This window comes from Myxine glutinosa, chromosome 6 (assembly GCF_964187855.1).
Source record: "Myxine glutinosa chromosome 6, kmMyxGlut1.1, whole genome shotgun sequence".
Taxonomy (NCBI): Eukaryota; Metazoa; Chordata; class Myxini; order Myxiniformes; family Myxinidae; genus Myxine; species Myxine glutinosa.
In genome coordinates, this window is record NC_136266.1 from 161,491,135 (window position 1) to 161,509,000 (window position 17,866).

Below are 17,866 nucleotides of genomic sequence, written 5' to 3' on the forward strand. Positions count from 1 at the left end.
GTTACCAAGTTTATTGTGGAGAGCCCACCAAATGGCTAAAGCATTAAAACAAGCACTCCATTCAAAACTGTTGATAAGGAATGGCTGGCTTGGCAAGCGCTAGCTAGCTGCTTGGTAACTGAAAACACCCCGGGTTTCCTCCCTTTCAGTTTAGTGTTAAATAGCATTAGTGACTGTTTCAAAAGGTAATCATACGTGTTTGTGGTTTATAATATTTTTTACTTTCCGGTAAGGGGTTTTCTATGACACGGCACGATTAGCTATTTATACATGTTTAACACAGGAGCGTTTGTTCAAGGAGGAAAAACTCTTCAGGGGAGGGGGGATATTATTCGTATTAATATTATTTAGTAATAACATTAATATTATACCGATTAATTGAATGTTGTTGTTACCTTCACCTGAGGAGAAGGTATTACATTTGAGTCTGTTTGTTTGTCTGTTTGTCTTTGTTTGATTGTTTGTTTGTCTGTCTGTTTGTTTGTCCGCACAGAATAAATATGATTTTCTCTGCAACCGTTGGTCCGATTGAAAGCAAATTTTCACCATACGTGCAACTCCACCTGTATAATTTTTAGTGATAATTATGACGTCATAGGTCACGTGGTTTGGCCGCCATCTTGGAAAAACCGAAAAACGTTGCACCTCTTTTTCTCAGAAAGCAATGCATAGAAAAAAATTGAGACATGGCTCATTGTAAAGAACTCTACATGTGGAATAACATCTGTTAATGATGATGTCATAGGTGCCTCCATTATGATGTCATAATTAGACAAGTACAAAACTTAATCCGATCAAGATGGAATTTCTTGAGCATAATCTAGGGATAAATTGGTGGAGAAAAAATATAATGATGAAGTCATCGGTCACGTGGTTCGGCCGCCATCTTGGAAAAACCGAAAACATTTGCACCTCCATCTCCGAAAGCACTACATAGAAAAAATTGAGACATGGCTCATTGTAAAGAACTCTTACATGTGGAATAACATCTGTTAATGATGATGTCATAGGTGCCTCCATTATGATGTCATAATTCAACAAGTACAAAACTTCATCCGATCAAGATGAATTTCTTAAGCATAATCGAGGGATAAATTGGTGGGGGAAAAAAATAATGCAATTGGATAAGTTACGACTGAATGTATCGTGGTCAAAAAATCAGTCAGACAGACAGACACCAAATTGTGTATTTTAGTGTGATTCTTTCACCTATATATCATTGCACTTTTCATTCCCTTCCTCACTCCCTCTTTCTTTGTGTATATAATTTGTAAATTACCTCTAAGTGAAATAACTATCTCCTGTTCATCGCAGATACTTTTTACTCTTCCTAACATGCATTTCTATTTATTGGAGCTTATATCATGTATCCCAGAAATCCATGGACCTCACTTGAAAGCACAACGCACCACTTTAACATTTCAAGAATGGTTTGAACAGTTTTGAGAGATCAAGCTGTTGAGAATCCGAGACGACTTTCAGCTGGATGTTGAGACTATACTTACAACGATCCGTTTTTGTGAATGCAGAAACCACCTCACCATTGAAGTGGTGTTCTTCTCGCGGCGACCCAATGGCCTTGTATTTTACAATGGGCAGAAGTCGAGTGGTCGAGGGGACTTCATTTCACTTGCCTTGGCGTTTGGGTACCTGGAATTTCGCTACAACCTCGGCAAGGGCACTGCTGTGCTCCGGTAAGCAGACGAGACAGCAGACACAGCGATACCTTTAAGGGATATCAGATTACAATGTGTATACAGGTGGGGAAATGCCAAATGCATTGATTAGATATGGATAAACGATTTTATAATTCATGCACCATGGATAGCTTCAAAACGAGCTCTATGTGAGACTTGCTTTGGTAAATTAGATCAAAGGCTAGGATAAAAGTTAGAATGCTGAAATAAACCTTTCTTCTACTATAAATGGATGAGGTGTGTGTGTGTGTGTGTGTGTGTGTGTGTGTGTGTGTGTGTGTGTGTGTGTGTGTGTGTGTGTGTGTGTGTGTGTGTGTGTGTGTGTGTGTGTGTGTGTGAGGCTTGTTTTTACTGGTGTTCTACTGAAGCTTTCTGATGTGGAATGTGATACACCGAAATGATCGCCTTGATCTCCTGAGTTGAATAGGCCAACTAACTCCAAATAATCTGGAAGAATTTCTATGTTTTAAACGCACACCATGTCAAGGTGTATAGAGCAGCTTAATATGTCCTTCCATGGCATGGCATTGCAATTAAAAAATAAATAACAAAAATAATGATAACATTGTAGGAAGGCATAAATTGAATAATACTAATAATATTAACAACCAGAACGCCACTCAGTAGAGCGCATACTCCCGCCGAGGGTTTAGTTGGAATAATACGTTTTGTTTAACATCCCCTCTCCCCAAAACAATAAATTAAAAAGAAAGTAAGCCCTAACTGTCAGATAATTTATTTTGATATATCTCGGAATTAGAGGAGAAAAACATCATTTAAGAATAAGAATAAAAGCTTTAATGCAGTAAAACAGAAAAAAATTCCCAATTTTTTTCCCTGGATCCGGAATAATATCCTGAGCTTCACCAAAAACTAATCAATTCTTCCTTATCCCAAGGGCAATCATCCCACCAACTTTCATCCAAATCCGCAGAACTTTTCCAGATATCTTGTTCACGAACACACGAACACACACACGGACGGACACGATCGAATGCGTTACTCCCTGGCGGGAGTAACAATAATAATATTAGCATAATTTCGTAATAATAATAAGGAATGTATAATCCCCACCACATCCTGGCCCAAGGACCTCTGTTTTTGGTGAAAGGTAAGTTGATGCTCAAGCAGTGCAGCAGGCAGGTATTCTACAAGGCCATGAAGACCAATTAAAATTTTGGTCTGATTGACCAACAGGCCCTACAGTTAGTTAAATAGATCAAATGAAGAATGTGAAACATGGTACGTTGTTCGAAGCTAAAAACAAATGGAAGGTGATGGTAGTTGAGCTTTCGGGGTGTACTTGGTTTTACCTTGGCAGAACAAATGGCATTGCATTTCCTCGCTCATTTAGCTTCTTTGCTGACCTTTCGCTCAGCCATACATTTCACTTTGGAACAGCTTTCCCAATCTTCATGACATTTTCCAAAAAACCTGCTTCGAAAAGGTCTCGTCTTTCTGTGTTTTGTGCTAAAGATCATTCAGATATATGAAACAGAAACAAGAAAGCCCTGGACATGAATCCAAGAGAGGAGAATGATGCCGCTTACAGTAGAATAACTGGATGGCTTTACTGAATTATTGATTTAAATAATTTTTTTCTCTTGTGCCCGTTACTTTTTCACTTTATTTAGGGATGGCAGCGGTGTAGGAATCTATTTTGTACGTGACATTGTCTTTGACTGCCATTGCGTGTTCTTTTCTTCATGTATTTTTGCTCCCCTACGCCGCATTGTACGATATAGGTTCATTACCCCGTCCCGTGCGCAGCAGGACATGGGCTTTGTGTGGTGTGTGTGTGTGTGTGTGTGTGTGTGTGTGTGTGTGTGCGTGTGTGTGTGTCTGGGCCGTAACTTTTTTTACCATTTGAGTTTTGTCATCAAATTTTCAAAATAAACTTTATTATGATAATATGGAGAAGACAAATTAATAATTTTGACAAAAAAGGTGAAAAGGTCAGTATCACATAAAATCGTCAATTTTCATCTGATCTGAAATTTTAAGAATTTGCATATTGGGTCAATGAATTGGTTCAACAATCAAGCTATAAGCTGATTGTTTGTTTTTTTGTCAGATCAAAGGTCAAAGGTCAAGGTTGCATAAAATTAATTTTTATCCAATTGACCTGAAAATTTAATAAATTGCATATTGGGTCACTGAATTGGTTCAACAATCAAAAGCTACAAGCTGATTGTTTTTGTAGATCAAAAGGTCAAAGGTCAAGGTTGTGTAAAATCAATTTTCACCCGACTGACCTGAAATCAAAATAATTCCCATATTGGGTCACAGGATTGGTTCACTAATCAAAAGGTAGAAGCCAATTGGTTTTTTAGGTCAAAGGTCAAGGCTGCATAAAATCATCAGTTTTCATTTTGTATTTTTTAAAAAACTGTTTTTATTATTTTGAGCATACGGAAGAAGAAGAAGAAGACGTCTGAATACAAATGGACACGGACGGATATTGCATTTTCAGACGCTTTCTAGTTCAACCTGGTTTACGTTATTCTGGGATGAAAACTGGTTCAATCCATCCCATTCAAATTCCTTTATTATTTACAGTAAACTGCCACAAACAATTGTCAATTCTCAAAATGTAAACTGCTTTTGAGCACGGGGATACGTATTTCCCCTGCGCTTGCAATATGTCAAAAACTTCACCTAGCCGACACACCCATATGTTCCTAATTCATGGGTTTGTTAATGCAGCTGTTGAGGCTCATGTATGAGCAAATGAACAGAGGGGAAATTGTCAACAAAGTTTGGTGGAAGTGGGAAACAGGAGAAGAGGAATGCACAGATGTACCGGAGCATGCGGAGAGGAGTTCACAGGTGAAATGGGGACAGGGTCTCAATGGGTGTAGAAAAGCTCAGTGGTAGAAATGGGAGAGAGGATAATACAGTGATGTTATGGACTGATGCACACCAGACTGATCTGCCTGATCAACCACCAGACATGGCAGCGCTTGGGCATTTCCCTGAAAACTGTCAGACGGAGAGACACCTTCAGTGGAACATGAACTTAGGAGCTAAGGGGAACGGAAGAAGAGCTGGAAAGGTTGGAGAGGAAGTTGGATGGAATTGATTTTATCAGAGAGTAAGAGTCATGAGGGGATTGGGAATCTCACAGATGGAGTGAGGACTGAATAATCACAAAAAGACATGTCGACAATAACAATGCCAGTGATTTAAGCACTGATGCCAGTCCAGGTGGGATGGTGTCAGGTTAAGTCAGCACAGATTCAGAAAAATGAGCTGGGATCGAAGAATCGAATGAATAAGCCGAGAAAGCCTCAGACTCACAACCTCACAACTGGGAGGGCAGAGACAATATACATAGACAAAAGATAGTGCTGTGGACAAGTACACAAATGGAGAAATATTCAATCAGGATTAGGTGAGGCCAGTGGCTAAGGGGCAGGTAGCTCCTGGCACACCTTGAACGTTGGGTTTGTCAAGCAAGAAATAACCAGGGAACGTGATAAGCAAGCAAATCCGGGATATCCTATGAAGGAAATGTTTTTGGGAGACAGATGCCATCTGGTGATGAAGCATCATGTTGAAGAGGAAGAATATGCAGGTATACTGCAAACTGTTCCCTATCACCAGGTGTATTTTTGGTTAACGTATTTTTAACGGGTTAACGTATTTTAACGTATTTTTGGTAAACGTAACACCAGGTTAACGTATTTTTGACTCGAAGGTCACAAGAAACTCATTTTGCAATAAATGTTCGTTTCCCATTAATCGTACACTTTCTAAAATCCAATCTCACCCCTCCCCTCCTAATCTTCCCCATCACCCCTCCCCTCCAAAACTTCCCATCACCCCTCCCCTCCAAATCTCCCCCATTGCCCCTCCCCTCCAAATCTTCCCCATCACCCATCTCTTTCAAATCTTCCCCCTTCCCCCTCCCCTCCAAATCTTCCCCATCACCCATCCCTTTCAAATCTTCCCCCTTGCCCCTCCATTCCAAATCCTCCCCATCTCCCATCCCTTTCAAATCCCCCCCCTTGTCCCTTCCCTCCTAAACTCCCCCCTAGCCCCTCCCCTTCAAATCTCCCCACCCTCAATTCTTCTCCATTTCCCCCCTCTCACCCCTCCTCAAAGCATCCGCCCCGCTTCTTCCCCCTTCCAACTCTCACCTCCACCTCCCCCAACCTTCTGCCTCGCTCTTCCCCCTCCTCAAATAACACCTCACTGTGCCTCACGCAATCACCATCAAACCTTTTGTCTGCCCCATCTTTCCCTTTCTCCGAGCTATTCTGAAATCTCTGACACACCTTCAACAGCTCTACCTACCTCTTCCTCCTCTTACCCTACCCCTCCCCCCCCCCCCCCTGTTCTGTATCCGATGCTCCCCCTTCCTCTTCATTAACAGTATGGACCTCAAACATCCGTGGCCTTCGCTCAAACTTGACTGATCTCTCCATGCAGGTTGCTTCTGACAAACCAGACGTGATCTGCTTAACAGAAACTTTCCTCCTTCATGATGTCTCTGATTCCTTAGTATCTCTCCCGGTTTACTCCCTCCTCCGGTATGATAGACCTGAGCCTCGTCCTGGAGGCGGGGTTGCTATCTTTATCAAAAACGCTCTTCCTCACTCGCCCTGCACTGCCCTCTCTCCACCTCACCCCCAGGAATACCTCTGGCTACGGCTTCCCCTTCGCTCCCACCTTTTGTTCATATGTGTGTTGTACTGTCCACCAAACAGTGATGACTCCATCTACATCTCGCTGTCTGATAATATGGACCAAATTCTATCTACTCAGCCCTCATATGTGGTGATTTCAATTGTCACCATGCCAGTTGGCTGGGTGTGGGTACCTCTCTCACCAGCCATGGCTCCTCAGCAAAGGACTTCTACGACTCACTGGGATTGACACAATCTGTCAATTTCCTGATCCGGATCTCAGTCAACGGAGCATCTTCTCTTCTGGACTTGGTTTTGACTAACTTCCCTGAAAATGTCTGCTGCTCTTCTTCTGCTCCATTCGGCTCATCTGATCATGTGCTTGTTAAAGTGGACATCTCTATGACCATTCTCAGAGAGCCTCCTCAGCGTCGACGAGTCTGGCATTTCACTCAGGCCAACTGGCACGGTCTTCAAGCAGCCATCAATCATCTGGACTGGTTTCCCATCTCTACCGCCTCTGACATCAACTCATCCTGGGAATTCTTCCAAAGTAAATTGATCTCTCTCATGCACAGATTTATCCCATCTCGTCTTCAGTTGTCATACCCTTCCTCCCGTCCATGGTACACGGAATCTTGTGGTGAGGCTGTTGCCCAGAAACAACTTGCGTTCGTCTCCTGGAAAGCAAATCCAACGGAAGGAAATCTCATTTCCTTTCACAAAGCCCGAAACAAGTGTGTGTCCACCCTCAGGAGAGCCAGGACACAATATCTCTCTGTTCTCAAGACCGAACTCTCTTATCTGTCTCCATCTTCCAAATCCTGGTGGCGTCTGGTCAAATCTGTTTCTGGTGTTTGTTCCCCCTCCATCCCCTCCCTTACCTCAAACGGCTACACAGCTGACTCCGCACGTGAAAAAGCTGAATGCCTCAACTCTGTGTTTGCCTCTAAATCTTGTGTCCCAAACCCATCCCTCTCTGTACCCACCGTACCCAGTCGTACCCAGCTGCTCCTGGACTCCGTGTCCTTTCCTCCTAACAAGGTGGAAAAGTTTCTGTCAACCCTCGACTCTGATTCTGCAACTGGACCTGATGGCATCAGCCCACGGGTCCTAAAATCCTGTTCTTCTGCTCTTTCACTCCCTCTCTCTGTTCTCTTCACCCTCTCTTTTGCTCAAGGTCATCTGCTTGGAAATCAGCCAACATCACCGATTTACACAAAAATGTGCAAAAACAGATCCTTGCAACTACAGACCAATCAGCCTTCTCTCAATTATCAGCAAAGGCATGGAATCCATCATTGCTTCGGATATGAAATCTTTCCTCTTCTCCAATGGCTTCATCTCTGATCATCAATTTGGTTTCAGACCAGGTCACTCCACTCTGGACATGCTGCTTCTGCTGTCTCAACAATGGATGGAGGTCCTCAATGCCAAACAGGAAATTAGAGCTGTCTCCCTTGACATATCACGTGCCTTCGATACGGTCTTGCACCCTGCTCTGCTCACCAAACTCTCCTCCTTTGGTATCCATGGAAATCAAAACGCATGGCTGGCAGACTTCCTCTCTAGTCGCAGTCAACGTGTGGCCCTGAATGGGTTTCTCTCATCTCCTCTTCCTGTTCAGGCTGGAGTTCCCCAAGGCAGTGTTCTGGGCCCTGTGCTTTTTCTGGTCTTCATCAATGATCTCTCTGACTCTCTTGAAAATCCTCTCTATCTCTTTGCTGTTGACTCCACTCTCTGCCGCTCCATTCCTCATCCCTCAGATCGGCAGTCTGCAGCCACCTCACTCTCTGCAGACCTGGACAATATCACAGACTGGGCAAACAAGTGGAACATGTCTTTCAATCCTGACAAATCTCACACTCTTACGATGTCTCTCCGAAAAGACCGCCTGGACAACCCTCCCATCCACTTTCTGAATAATCCTCCCCAAGAAGTTCTGTCACTCAAGCTTTTGGGTCTCACAATCTGCCATGACCTTTCCTGGGAAAACCACATTTCCAAGGTGGCCTCCAAAGCCAGTCGCCGACTGGGCATCCTCCATCGTGCGAAGTCCTTCCTTGGCACACCTGAGCTCCTCACCACATACAAGGCTTTCATCCGCAGCTCAATGGAGTACTGCTCTGCCCTCTGGGCTGGTGCTCCTGCCTCACACCTAGCTTGTCTTCACGCTGTTGAAACCAAAGCGTTCAGAATCATTGGAATCTCCCGCAATGAAGCTATCTCCGAGGGCCTTTCACTTACTCACCGCAGGCAGGTTGGTGGTCTTTCTGTCTTCTACCGACTCCTATCCGGCCTTGCTCCCCCAGCTCTCTCTGGGCTCTGTCCCCCAAATATTCCTGCAGGTCGCACAAGATCTTCCTGCTAGTACAGCGGATAAGCTCTCATATTTTAACAAATGGTGCATTTTTTGAGAAAAGCATGAAATTTCTAGCATAGTTAGTATATACCATAAGGTTTATTTTCAGATGTGGAGGGAAGTCAGATTTGACCTCTGAGGACCATGAGAGGTCAAATCCAAAATGGCCGCCAGTCCACCGGGTCTAATGTTCGAACGCGCTTATAGGTGTCATTTCCAACTAAATTGGGGATGCCCATTCATTTGGTGATACTTTTGAGATCGCCAGAACTCAAGGACATGCATTTAGGTCACGGTCAAGGTCAAATTACGTTAAATATTTATTTTTATGATACTGCAGTTCGAACTGCTATTGGAAAAGGTTCATTTGAACTTTTAAAACTTTATTTTTTCAGGTACAGGGATAGGTACAGAACACCCAAAGACCAGAAATGATGAAAAAAAGTGTTTACACTGCAAGGAATGATGCAATAACCTCTGAAAAAATAACTGTAGTTAACCAAGTATGTCCACCAAAGTTTACATTAAATCAAGTGCAATGATGAAAATTGGTAATGATCTAAATCTAACAGTCTCCAGAACAGAAGCACAGTGCAGTGCACTTGAATGCAGCTTTGGCACACTTGCAGCGTCCAGTGCACCCTTTCTTGCAGCCACAGTCGATCAATTCATGGCACGATTTTGATGCTTCAGGAAGAGTGGTCCAAAGAGGCTGCCACCCAGTTGTCTCCTTTGTCCAGCCCCAGTCGGGTGGGTCTGGCATCTCTGGATCCATGACCAATGCCTGGTTACAACAGTTGGCCTGGTAGCAAGTGCGCTTGATGTGCTGCTTGAGTGTTGCCTGGGTTGGAGGAATGTTCTCTGGAGTTCTACACTTCAGTGTGAAGAGCTGTTTCCTGGCATCATTCACTTCCGTGCTCTCACTGGTTCGGTCGTACATCAGCACCACAAATCGCTCTCGCAGTAACATTGAGCCTTCACTGACCTCACTTGGCATGCCTCGGAGTTCATTGAAAGCATCATTCACCTCTGGGCATCCCCAATTTAGTTGGAAACTAGGGCATGCCCGTACTATATATAAGCTAGGACGTGCCCGTACGTGGGTGCCCGTTCCTTGCCAAAAAAAAAAAAAAAAAAAAATTTGTGTAGGGGTGTGTGTGTGTAAACATCCTAGGGCGTGCCCGTACGTGGGTGCAAAAAAACATGCGTGCAAACAACAACAACAAAAAAAAACTTTGAAACCACGTGGCAGTAACGACCACAGAACCCCCCCCCCTCTATTTACATGAATGGTTTGGTCCATTCGCAACGACCACAGAACCCCCCCCTCTATTTACATGCAATGGTTTGGTCCAAAGCGAACGGTTTGGTCCATTCGATGTGATTCGATGATTCGATGTGAATGGTTTGGTCCATTCGCAACGACCACAGAACCCCCCCCCCCCCTCTATTTACATGAATGGTTTGGTCCATTCGCAAAGCCAAAGCGAACGACCACAGAACCCCCCCCTCTATTTACATGAATGGTTTGGTCCATTCGCAAAGCCAAAGCGAACGACCACAGAACCCCCCCCCCCCCCCTCTATTTACATGAATGGTTTGGTCCATTCGCAACGCCAAAGCGAACGGCGAACGGCTAAATCGCCATAGCTCGGTAAGTACTTGTCCGATTAATTTAAAACCTTGAAAAGGCACATCCTCGGGTCCCCAGCAATATACCTGGCAAGTTTCAAGTATATCGGACCCGTGGTTGTCGAGAAACAGCGGTCACAGACACACAGACACACAGACACACAGAGATTACTGGAATTATAGATAGATGACACCTATAAAGTTTTTCTCCACTATTTGGTTCCAGAATTAAGCGCGTTTGAACATTAGACTCGGTGGACTGGCGGCCATTTTGGATTTGACCTCTCACGGTTCTCAGAGGTCAAATCTGACTTCCCTCCACATCTGAAAATAATCCCTATGGTATGCACTAACTATGTTTAAAATTTCATGCTTTTCTCATAAAATGCATAATTTTTGTGTTTATCTGCTGCACGATGCAACCCTCTTATGGTTAAACTGCCAAAACCAAGACTCTCTGCTCACCTTCACTCTTTCATTCCTCTTTTCTCCCGCCTCTGGAACAAACTCCCTCACTCCCTTCAATCCCACTCCTCCCTCCAGGTCTTTAAAACAGCTGTTCACCACCATCTGTTATCTTCCCCCATCGAAAACCTTGATCTTTTCCACCCCCGCTAATTTTACCCCAAATCCACTTTTTTGAAATACCAACTTCTGTCCTGGAAGTCCTTGGTGTCCTTGTGTTTTATACTTCTCCCACCCCCCTCCCCCTTCCCACGCCTCCTCCCCCCAAGCCCTCTCCCTCCCACAGATCTCCCTGCTCTCAAATGTTGTGTTTGTGTGCTTCCCCTTCTCTCCCCATCTTGTCTTCCGCTCCCCTTTTTATATATTTTGTTTGTCTGTTTGATTGTTTTTTTTTGTGATAAATGTTAGCTCCTTCACGAGCCTCGATTCTGTATACAAAAAGAAAAAAAAAATTCCCTTTTTTTCATGCGGTGAATTTATTCCCACTCCTTCCCAAATTGTCTGTTCAGCTTTTAGAAACTGTTAAAACAATTAATTCAAATTTGTGTTTGTAAACAATAAAATTTGAATATCACACAGACTGTGCTTGGAGCATCTTTGAGCCGGTAATTCCTTCAACCCCTCCATCCATTTATTTTTTATTGAGCAACTACCTTGAGTTGATAATTGCTTTACCTTTACTACTCTTTGCAGATCTCCCAAGACGGTGTCACTGAATGAGTGGCACACAGTAGTTGTTTCCAGGACAGGTCGCAAGGGCTTCATGAGGATCGACGGCGGAGCAGAAATCCTTGGAGACAGCCCGGTAACACCTGACCATCATATACTGTAGCTCTGTTATCCTCGATACGTGGGTCACCATGGCAATATAATAACAGCATCACATCGAAGGTTACCCGAGTTTGAGCAAGAGCAACTGGGATTAGAATATGCCAATTAACTTGACCTCGACATTCGATGATGCAAACATTTATCTTGTACAATGTGGACTGTTTATCCACAAGGAAGAAAGCTACTGCAGCCATGTTGACCCTGCATGAATTTTCCTCTTGGTGTCATTAGCAAATCACCAGGACGTGCCTCTTACACACCACCAATATGTGGAGAAATTGATATTTTAGGTTAATACAAGCAACTTCAACACAGGAAGAGGCCACTAGGCCTATCAGGCCTGCGCAATCATGCCAAAATCCTCGACCTCCGCCATCCTCACCACTTCTAGATACTTATCCAACTCAATTTTTAAATAATACACTGACCCTACTGCCACTGCCCTTGCAGGGAGATCATTCCATGTCAATTCCACTACCCTTGCAGGGAGGATCATTCCATGTCAATTCCACTACCCTTGCAGGGAGACCATTCCATGTCAATTCCACTACCCTTGCAGGGAGACCATTCCATGTCAATTCCACTACCCTTGCAGGGAGACCATTCCATGACAATTCCACTACCCTTGCAGGGAGACCATTCCATGTCAATTCCACTACACTTGCAGGGAGACCATTCCATGTCAATTCCACTACCCTTACAGGGAGACCATTCCATGTCAATTCCACTACCCTTACAGGGAGACCATTCCATGTCAATTCCACTACCCTTGCAGGGAGGATCATTCCATGTCAATTCCACTACCCTTGCAGGGAGACCATTCCATGTCAATTCCACTACCCTTGCAGGGAGACCATTCCATGTCAATTCCACTACCCTTACAGGGAGACCATTCCATGTCAATTCCACTACTATATGCAGGGAGACCATTCCATGTCAATTCCACTACCCTTGCAGGGAGACCATTCCATGTCAATTCCACTACCCTTACAGGGAGACCATTCCATGTCAATTCCACTGCCCTTGCAGGGAGACCATTCCATGTCAATTCCACTACCCTTGCAGGGAGGATCATTCCATGTCAATTCCACTACCCTTGCAGGGAGGATCATTCCATGTCAATTCCACTACCCTTGCAGGGAGACCATTCCATGTCAATTCCACTACCCTTGCAGGGAGACCATTCCATGTCAATTCCACTACCCTTGCAGGGAGGATCATTCCATGCCACTACCTTTGCAGGACGACTATTCCATGCCACTACCCTAGCTTGCATTGCATGCCACTACACTTGCAGGGAGGACCATTCCATGCCACTACCCTAGCTTGCTTTGCATGCCACTACACTCGCAGGGAGACCATTCCATGCCAATACCTTTGCAGGGAGACCATTGCATGCCACTACACTTCCACGGAGGATCATTCCATGCCACTACCCTAGCTTGCATTGCATGCCACTACACTTGCAGGGAAGACCATTCCATGCCACTACCCGAGCTTGCATTGCATGCCACTACACTTGCAGGGAGACTATTCCATGCCACTACCCTCGCTTGCATTGCATGCCACTACACTTCGACAGAGGATCATTCCATGCCACTACCCTAGCTTGCATTGCATGCCACTACACTTCCAGGGAGGACCATTCCATGCCACTACCCGAGCTTGCATTGCATGCCACTACACTTGCAGGGAGACTATTCCATGCCACTACCCTAGCTTGCATTGCATGCCACTACACTTCCACAGAGGATCATTCCATGCCACTTCCCTAGCTTGCATTGCATGCCACGACACTTCCACGGAGGATCATTCCCTGCCACTACCCTAGCTTGCATTGCATGCCACTACACTTCCACAGAGGATCATTCCATGCCACTACCCTAGCTTGCATTGCATGCCACTACACTTGCAGGGAGACTATTCCATGCCACTACTCTAGCTTGCATTGCATGCCACTACACTTGCAGGGAGACCATTCCATGCCACTATCTTAGCTTGCATTGCATGCCACTACACTTCCACGGAGGATCATTCCATGCCACTACACCTCCACGGAGGATCATTGCATGCCACTACCCTAGCTTGCATTGCATGCCACTACACTTGCAGGGAGGACCATTCCATGCCACTACCCGGGCTTGAAGGGAGACCATTCCATGCATTCACCACTCTGAAAAGAACAAAGAAGGTTAGATGAACAAAGAAGCTACCAATAGCAGTTTTATTGGGATTCATCAATTTTGAGTTAATATAACCTAACATCTACAATCCTCCTCTCGGTGGTGTGTGAGTGGTGCTTATTTTTGGTTTGTTAGAAGAAGTTAAAAATTGACTGCGGGAGCTTTCATCTTTGAAGAAAAGCAGTCGATGATTTAAGCTTGACTAGTTCATCGGCAGGTCATCATCACATCTCAAACTCTGCTCTAATCTCTGCACCTTTACTGCCCCCCTTCCACCCTCACACCTCATTCATAATTGTAAATATTTTCGCCACTCTTACTTCTTTCAGTGGTCCCGATTATTCCTACCTTCTTGTGGGGACACCCAGGGAACGTAATTCACCAAAGTCTTTCACGATCGGGCTGGCCAGGCCAGGTGTGTGACTGAAGGTGGCAGCTAGGAATTTGACAAGGGTATCTGTCAACTTGTCTACCCTTCACGAAAGACACCATTGTATCTTTAAAGTACACCAGCTAACACTGGCAGATGGGACACCCAGCTTAACGTCCCTCCGAGGGATGGCACATTGTGTGTTGCAATGGCCTGCATGTGCTGCACTGAAGCAAATGCAATGTTCTCATGTGGCAGACGGACATTACTGCTCATAGATCGCACAGCTTCGGCTAATATGGTACGTGAACTGTGCTTTAACGCTTTATCAAGCTTGGTGGATTAACTGTACACACACACACACACACATATATACACAAAGAATTAAGTTAAGCACCCCCCCCGTTTTTTTACAACCTCGCACATTACAAGTTTGTTGTCGTCAAAACAGTGTAATATACCCATGATATTGCTATATTTTCTGGAGAAGTGATATTATGGTCACATAAAAACATAACAATCATGCCGTTTTCAATATTTTATTCTGAATAATTTAAGGTGAAATTTTTTGGGAATTTTAGGCATATTTTCACCTCAATTTAAGTATGGAGCTATAGGTCCATCACGGACAGTGTGGATGACGTTTATGTTTTCTAACGTACAGTCATTGTTCTGAGAAGACCTCTAGCGATCTTTGCGTCAATCCCATCTTCATGGATGACAACGCCAGGCCTCACCGTGCGAGACGCGTCCGAGCCTTGCTGGAGCAAGGTGCTGTGACAACCATCCCCTGGCCTGCGTACAGTCCTGACCTGAACCCCCTCGAGCACGTTTGGGACATGTTGGGACGACAAATTGCGAAGATGGTCCCTCCAATAGCCAATCTGGATGAATTGGAACGTGCATTGCATCGGGAATGGAACAACCTGCCACAGCAACGCATACGACGGCTTACAGGGTCTATGAGACGTAGGGTTGAGTCAGTGATCCGATCACGTGGGTCCTACACACGTTATTGACGCAAAGATCGCTAGAGGTCTTCTCAGAACAATGACTGTACGTTAGAAAACATAAACGTCATCCACACTGTCCGTGATGGACCTATAGCTCCATACTTAAATTGAGGTGAAAATATGCCTAAAATTCCCAAAAAATTTCACCTTAAATTATTCAGAATAAAATATTGAAAACGGCATGATTGTTATGTTTTTATGTGACCATAATATCACTTCTCCAGAAAATATAGCAATATCATGGGTATATTACACTGTTTTGACGACAACAAACTTGTAATGTGCGAGGTTGTAAAAAAACGGGGGGGGTGCTTAACTTAATTCTTTGTGTATATATACGTGGGGCAGTCAATAAGTAACCTTAAAATATTTTTCACAACTTGTTTATTGCATGTATGATTGTATGTGTGTAACAACTGTGATTTTTTTTCAACATAATCTCCATTGCGTTTAATGCATTTTTCCAGCTCTTTACTAAGGTCTGGATTCCTCTCAAAAAAAATATATTTTCTCTGCTTGTGTAGCCATTCGTGCACGGCCTCTTGGAACTCTTCGTCGGATCGGAAAGTGGTTCCACCAAGGGCCTCTTAAAGTGGCCCAAAGATGTGGTAATCCGAAGGGGCGAGGTCTGGCGAGTAGAGTGGATGAGGAAGACACTCAAAATGCCGGTCCTCGATTGTTGCAGCTGTAGCATGGGCAGTATGGGGCCGAGCATTGTCATGCTGTAGCAAAACACCGGTAGTTGGTAGTTCACGACGTTTTGATCTGATTGCTGGTTTCAGATGATTTTTAAGGAGGTCGCAGTATGATGCACTGGTGACTGGTCCCTCTGGGCATGTAATGCTCTACAAGTGGGCCTCCGCTATCCCAGAAGAGCGTCAGCATCACTTTTCCTGCGGATGGCTGTGTGCGGAATTTTTTGGGCTTCGGTGAAGTTGAATGGTGCCACTCTTTGTTTGCCCTCTTCGTTTCTGGCTGAAAGTAGTGGACCCAGATTTCATCCCCAGTCACTACGCGCTGTAAGAAAGCGTCGCCTTCTGTTTTGCAATGTCACAGAAGTTCTTCACATGCGTCCACTCGCCGTTCTTTCAGTTTGATTGCGAGTTGTCTAGGTACCCACGTTGCAGACACTTTGCGGAACCCCAGCACGTTGTGAATGATATGGTGTGATGAACCATGGCTAATGTTCAATTTGGAAACCACTCCATCCAGCGTAATGCGACGGTTTTCTCTTAGCACGCGCTCAACTCCTGCAACCATTTTGCAATTTTGCAATTTGCTGTGTGAGGCACAAGTACACTTTTGCATAAATAAATACAAAACCATTACCAGACATTTGAACACAAAAAATAAAACAATTCCAGAAGCAGTCGAAGTTGGTGGTAAGGCTTTTTCTTCTTCCTGAACGTCATCAAACTTAACTCAGAAACGTGATGAACGGCACATTCACCAGCATGTATTGAACAAAAGGTAAAATGACGATTTGACATTTGTGATGGATTCTGATTTGGATGTAATTGCTTTTCCATTATATTTGCCGTCATTTCAAATATTTTAATGTTTCTTTTTTGCTTGAGCAACGCCAGGTACTCCAGCTATAAACGCTTTTATACTTTACTCGGGGTAAAAATACAAATACAACTTTGGCTGGGGGGTAACATAGGCTATGTGGCCGCGGCCAGGCAGAAGCCTCTCCTCGGTGAAAGACACATGAAAGCCCGCTTGGAGTTTGCAAAAAAGCACCTAAAGGACTCTCAGACTGTGAGAAACAAGTTTCTGTGGGCTGATGAAACCAAGATTGAACTGTTTGGTTTCCGTCTGGCCACTCTGCCATAAAGCCCAGATCGGTGGGGTGTTGCAGTGATGGTTGTCCTTCTGGAAGTTTCTCCCATCTCCACACAGGATCTCTGGAGCTCAGCCAGAGTGACCATCGGGTTCTTGGTCACCTCTCTTACCAAGGCCCTTCTCCCCCGATTGTTCAGTTTGGCCGGGCGGCCAGCTCGGAGGAAGAGTCCTGGTTGTTCCAAACTTCTTCCATTTAAGAATTATGGAGGCCACTGTGTTCTTTGGAACCTTCAATGCAGCAGAGATTTTTTTTGTAGTTTTCCCCAGATCTGTGCCTCGACACAATCCTGTCTCTGAGCTGTGCAGGCAGTTCCTTCGACCTCATGGCTTGTTTTTGCTCTGATATGCATTATCAGCTGTGAGACCTTATATAGATAGGTGTGTGCCTTTCCAAATCGTGTCCAATCAATTGAATTTACCACATGTGGACTCCAATCAAGGTGTAGAAACATCTCAAAGATGATCAAGAGAAATGGGAGGCACCTGAGCTAAATTTCAAGTGTCATAGCAAAGGGTATGAATACTTAGTCACGTGAAAAAGTAACTAACACCCCATGTAAAGTTTTGACTTTTTCAACATATTTCAACATACAGCTATTTGATCTTCATTTCAACAATATTGAAAGATAAAGGTGATATAATACAACAAATATCATGAAACATTTACATTTTGTAGTCCATTGTATAATTTAAATAAACATAAATGCAAATTTCGCATGTGGAAAAAGTAAGTACACCCTTGGCTCTGATAGGTGGTATTGCCCCCTTTGGCAGAAACAACCTCAAGTAGGCGTTTCTTACAACTGTCTACCAGTCTCTGACATCGACTGGGAGAAT

The 17,866-nt window shown here is 44.3% G+C and overlaps 1 protein-coding gene across 3 annotated transcripts in view; it reads left to right on the plus strand.

Moving 5' to 3' along the window:
• The window catches only part of AGRN (agrin), a 185,352-nt gene that overhangs the window by 132,005 nt on the left and 35,481 nt on the right, over positions 1–17,866 (plus strand). For all 3 annotated transcript variants that reach the window (XM_068118853.2, XM_068118854.2, XM_068118855.2), the window contains 2 exons: positions 1,530–1,694; positions 11,481–11,592. In XM_068118853.2, coding sequence (XP_067974954.2) covers positions 1,530–1,694; positions 11,481–11,592 — 277 coding nt within the window. The remainder of the gene's footprint in view (positions 1–1,529; positions 1,695–11,480; positions 11,593–17,866) is intronic.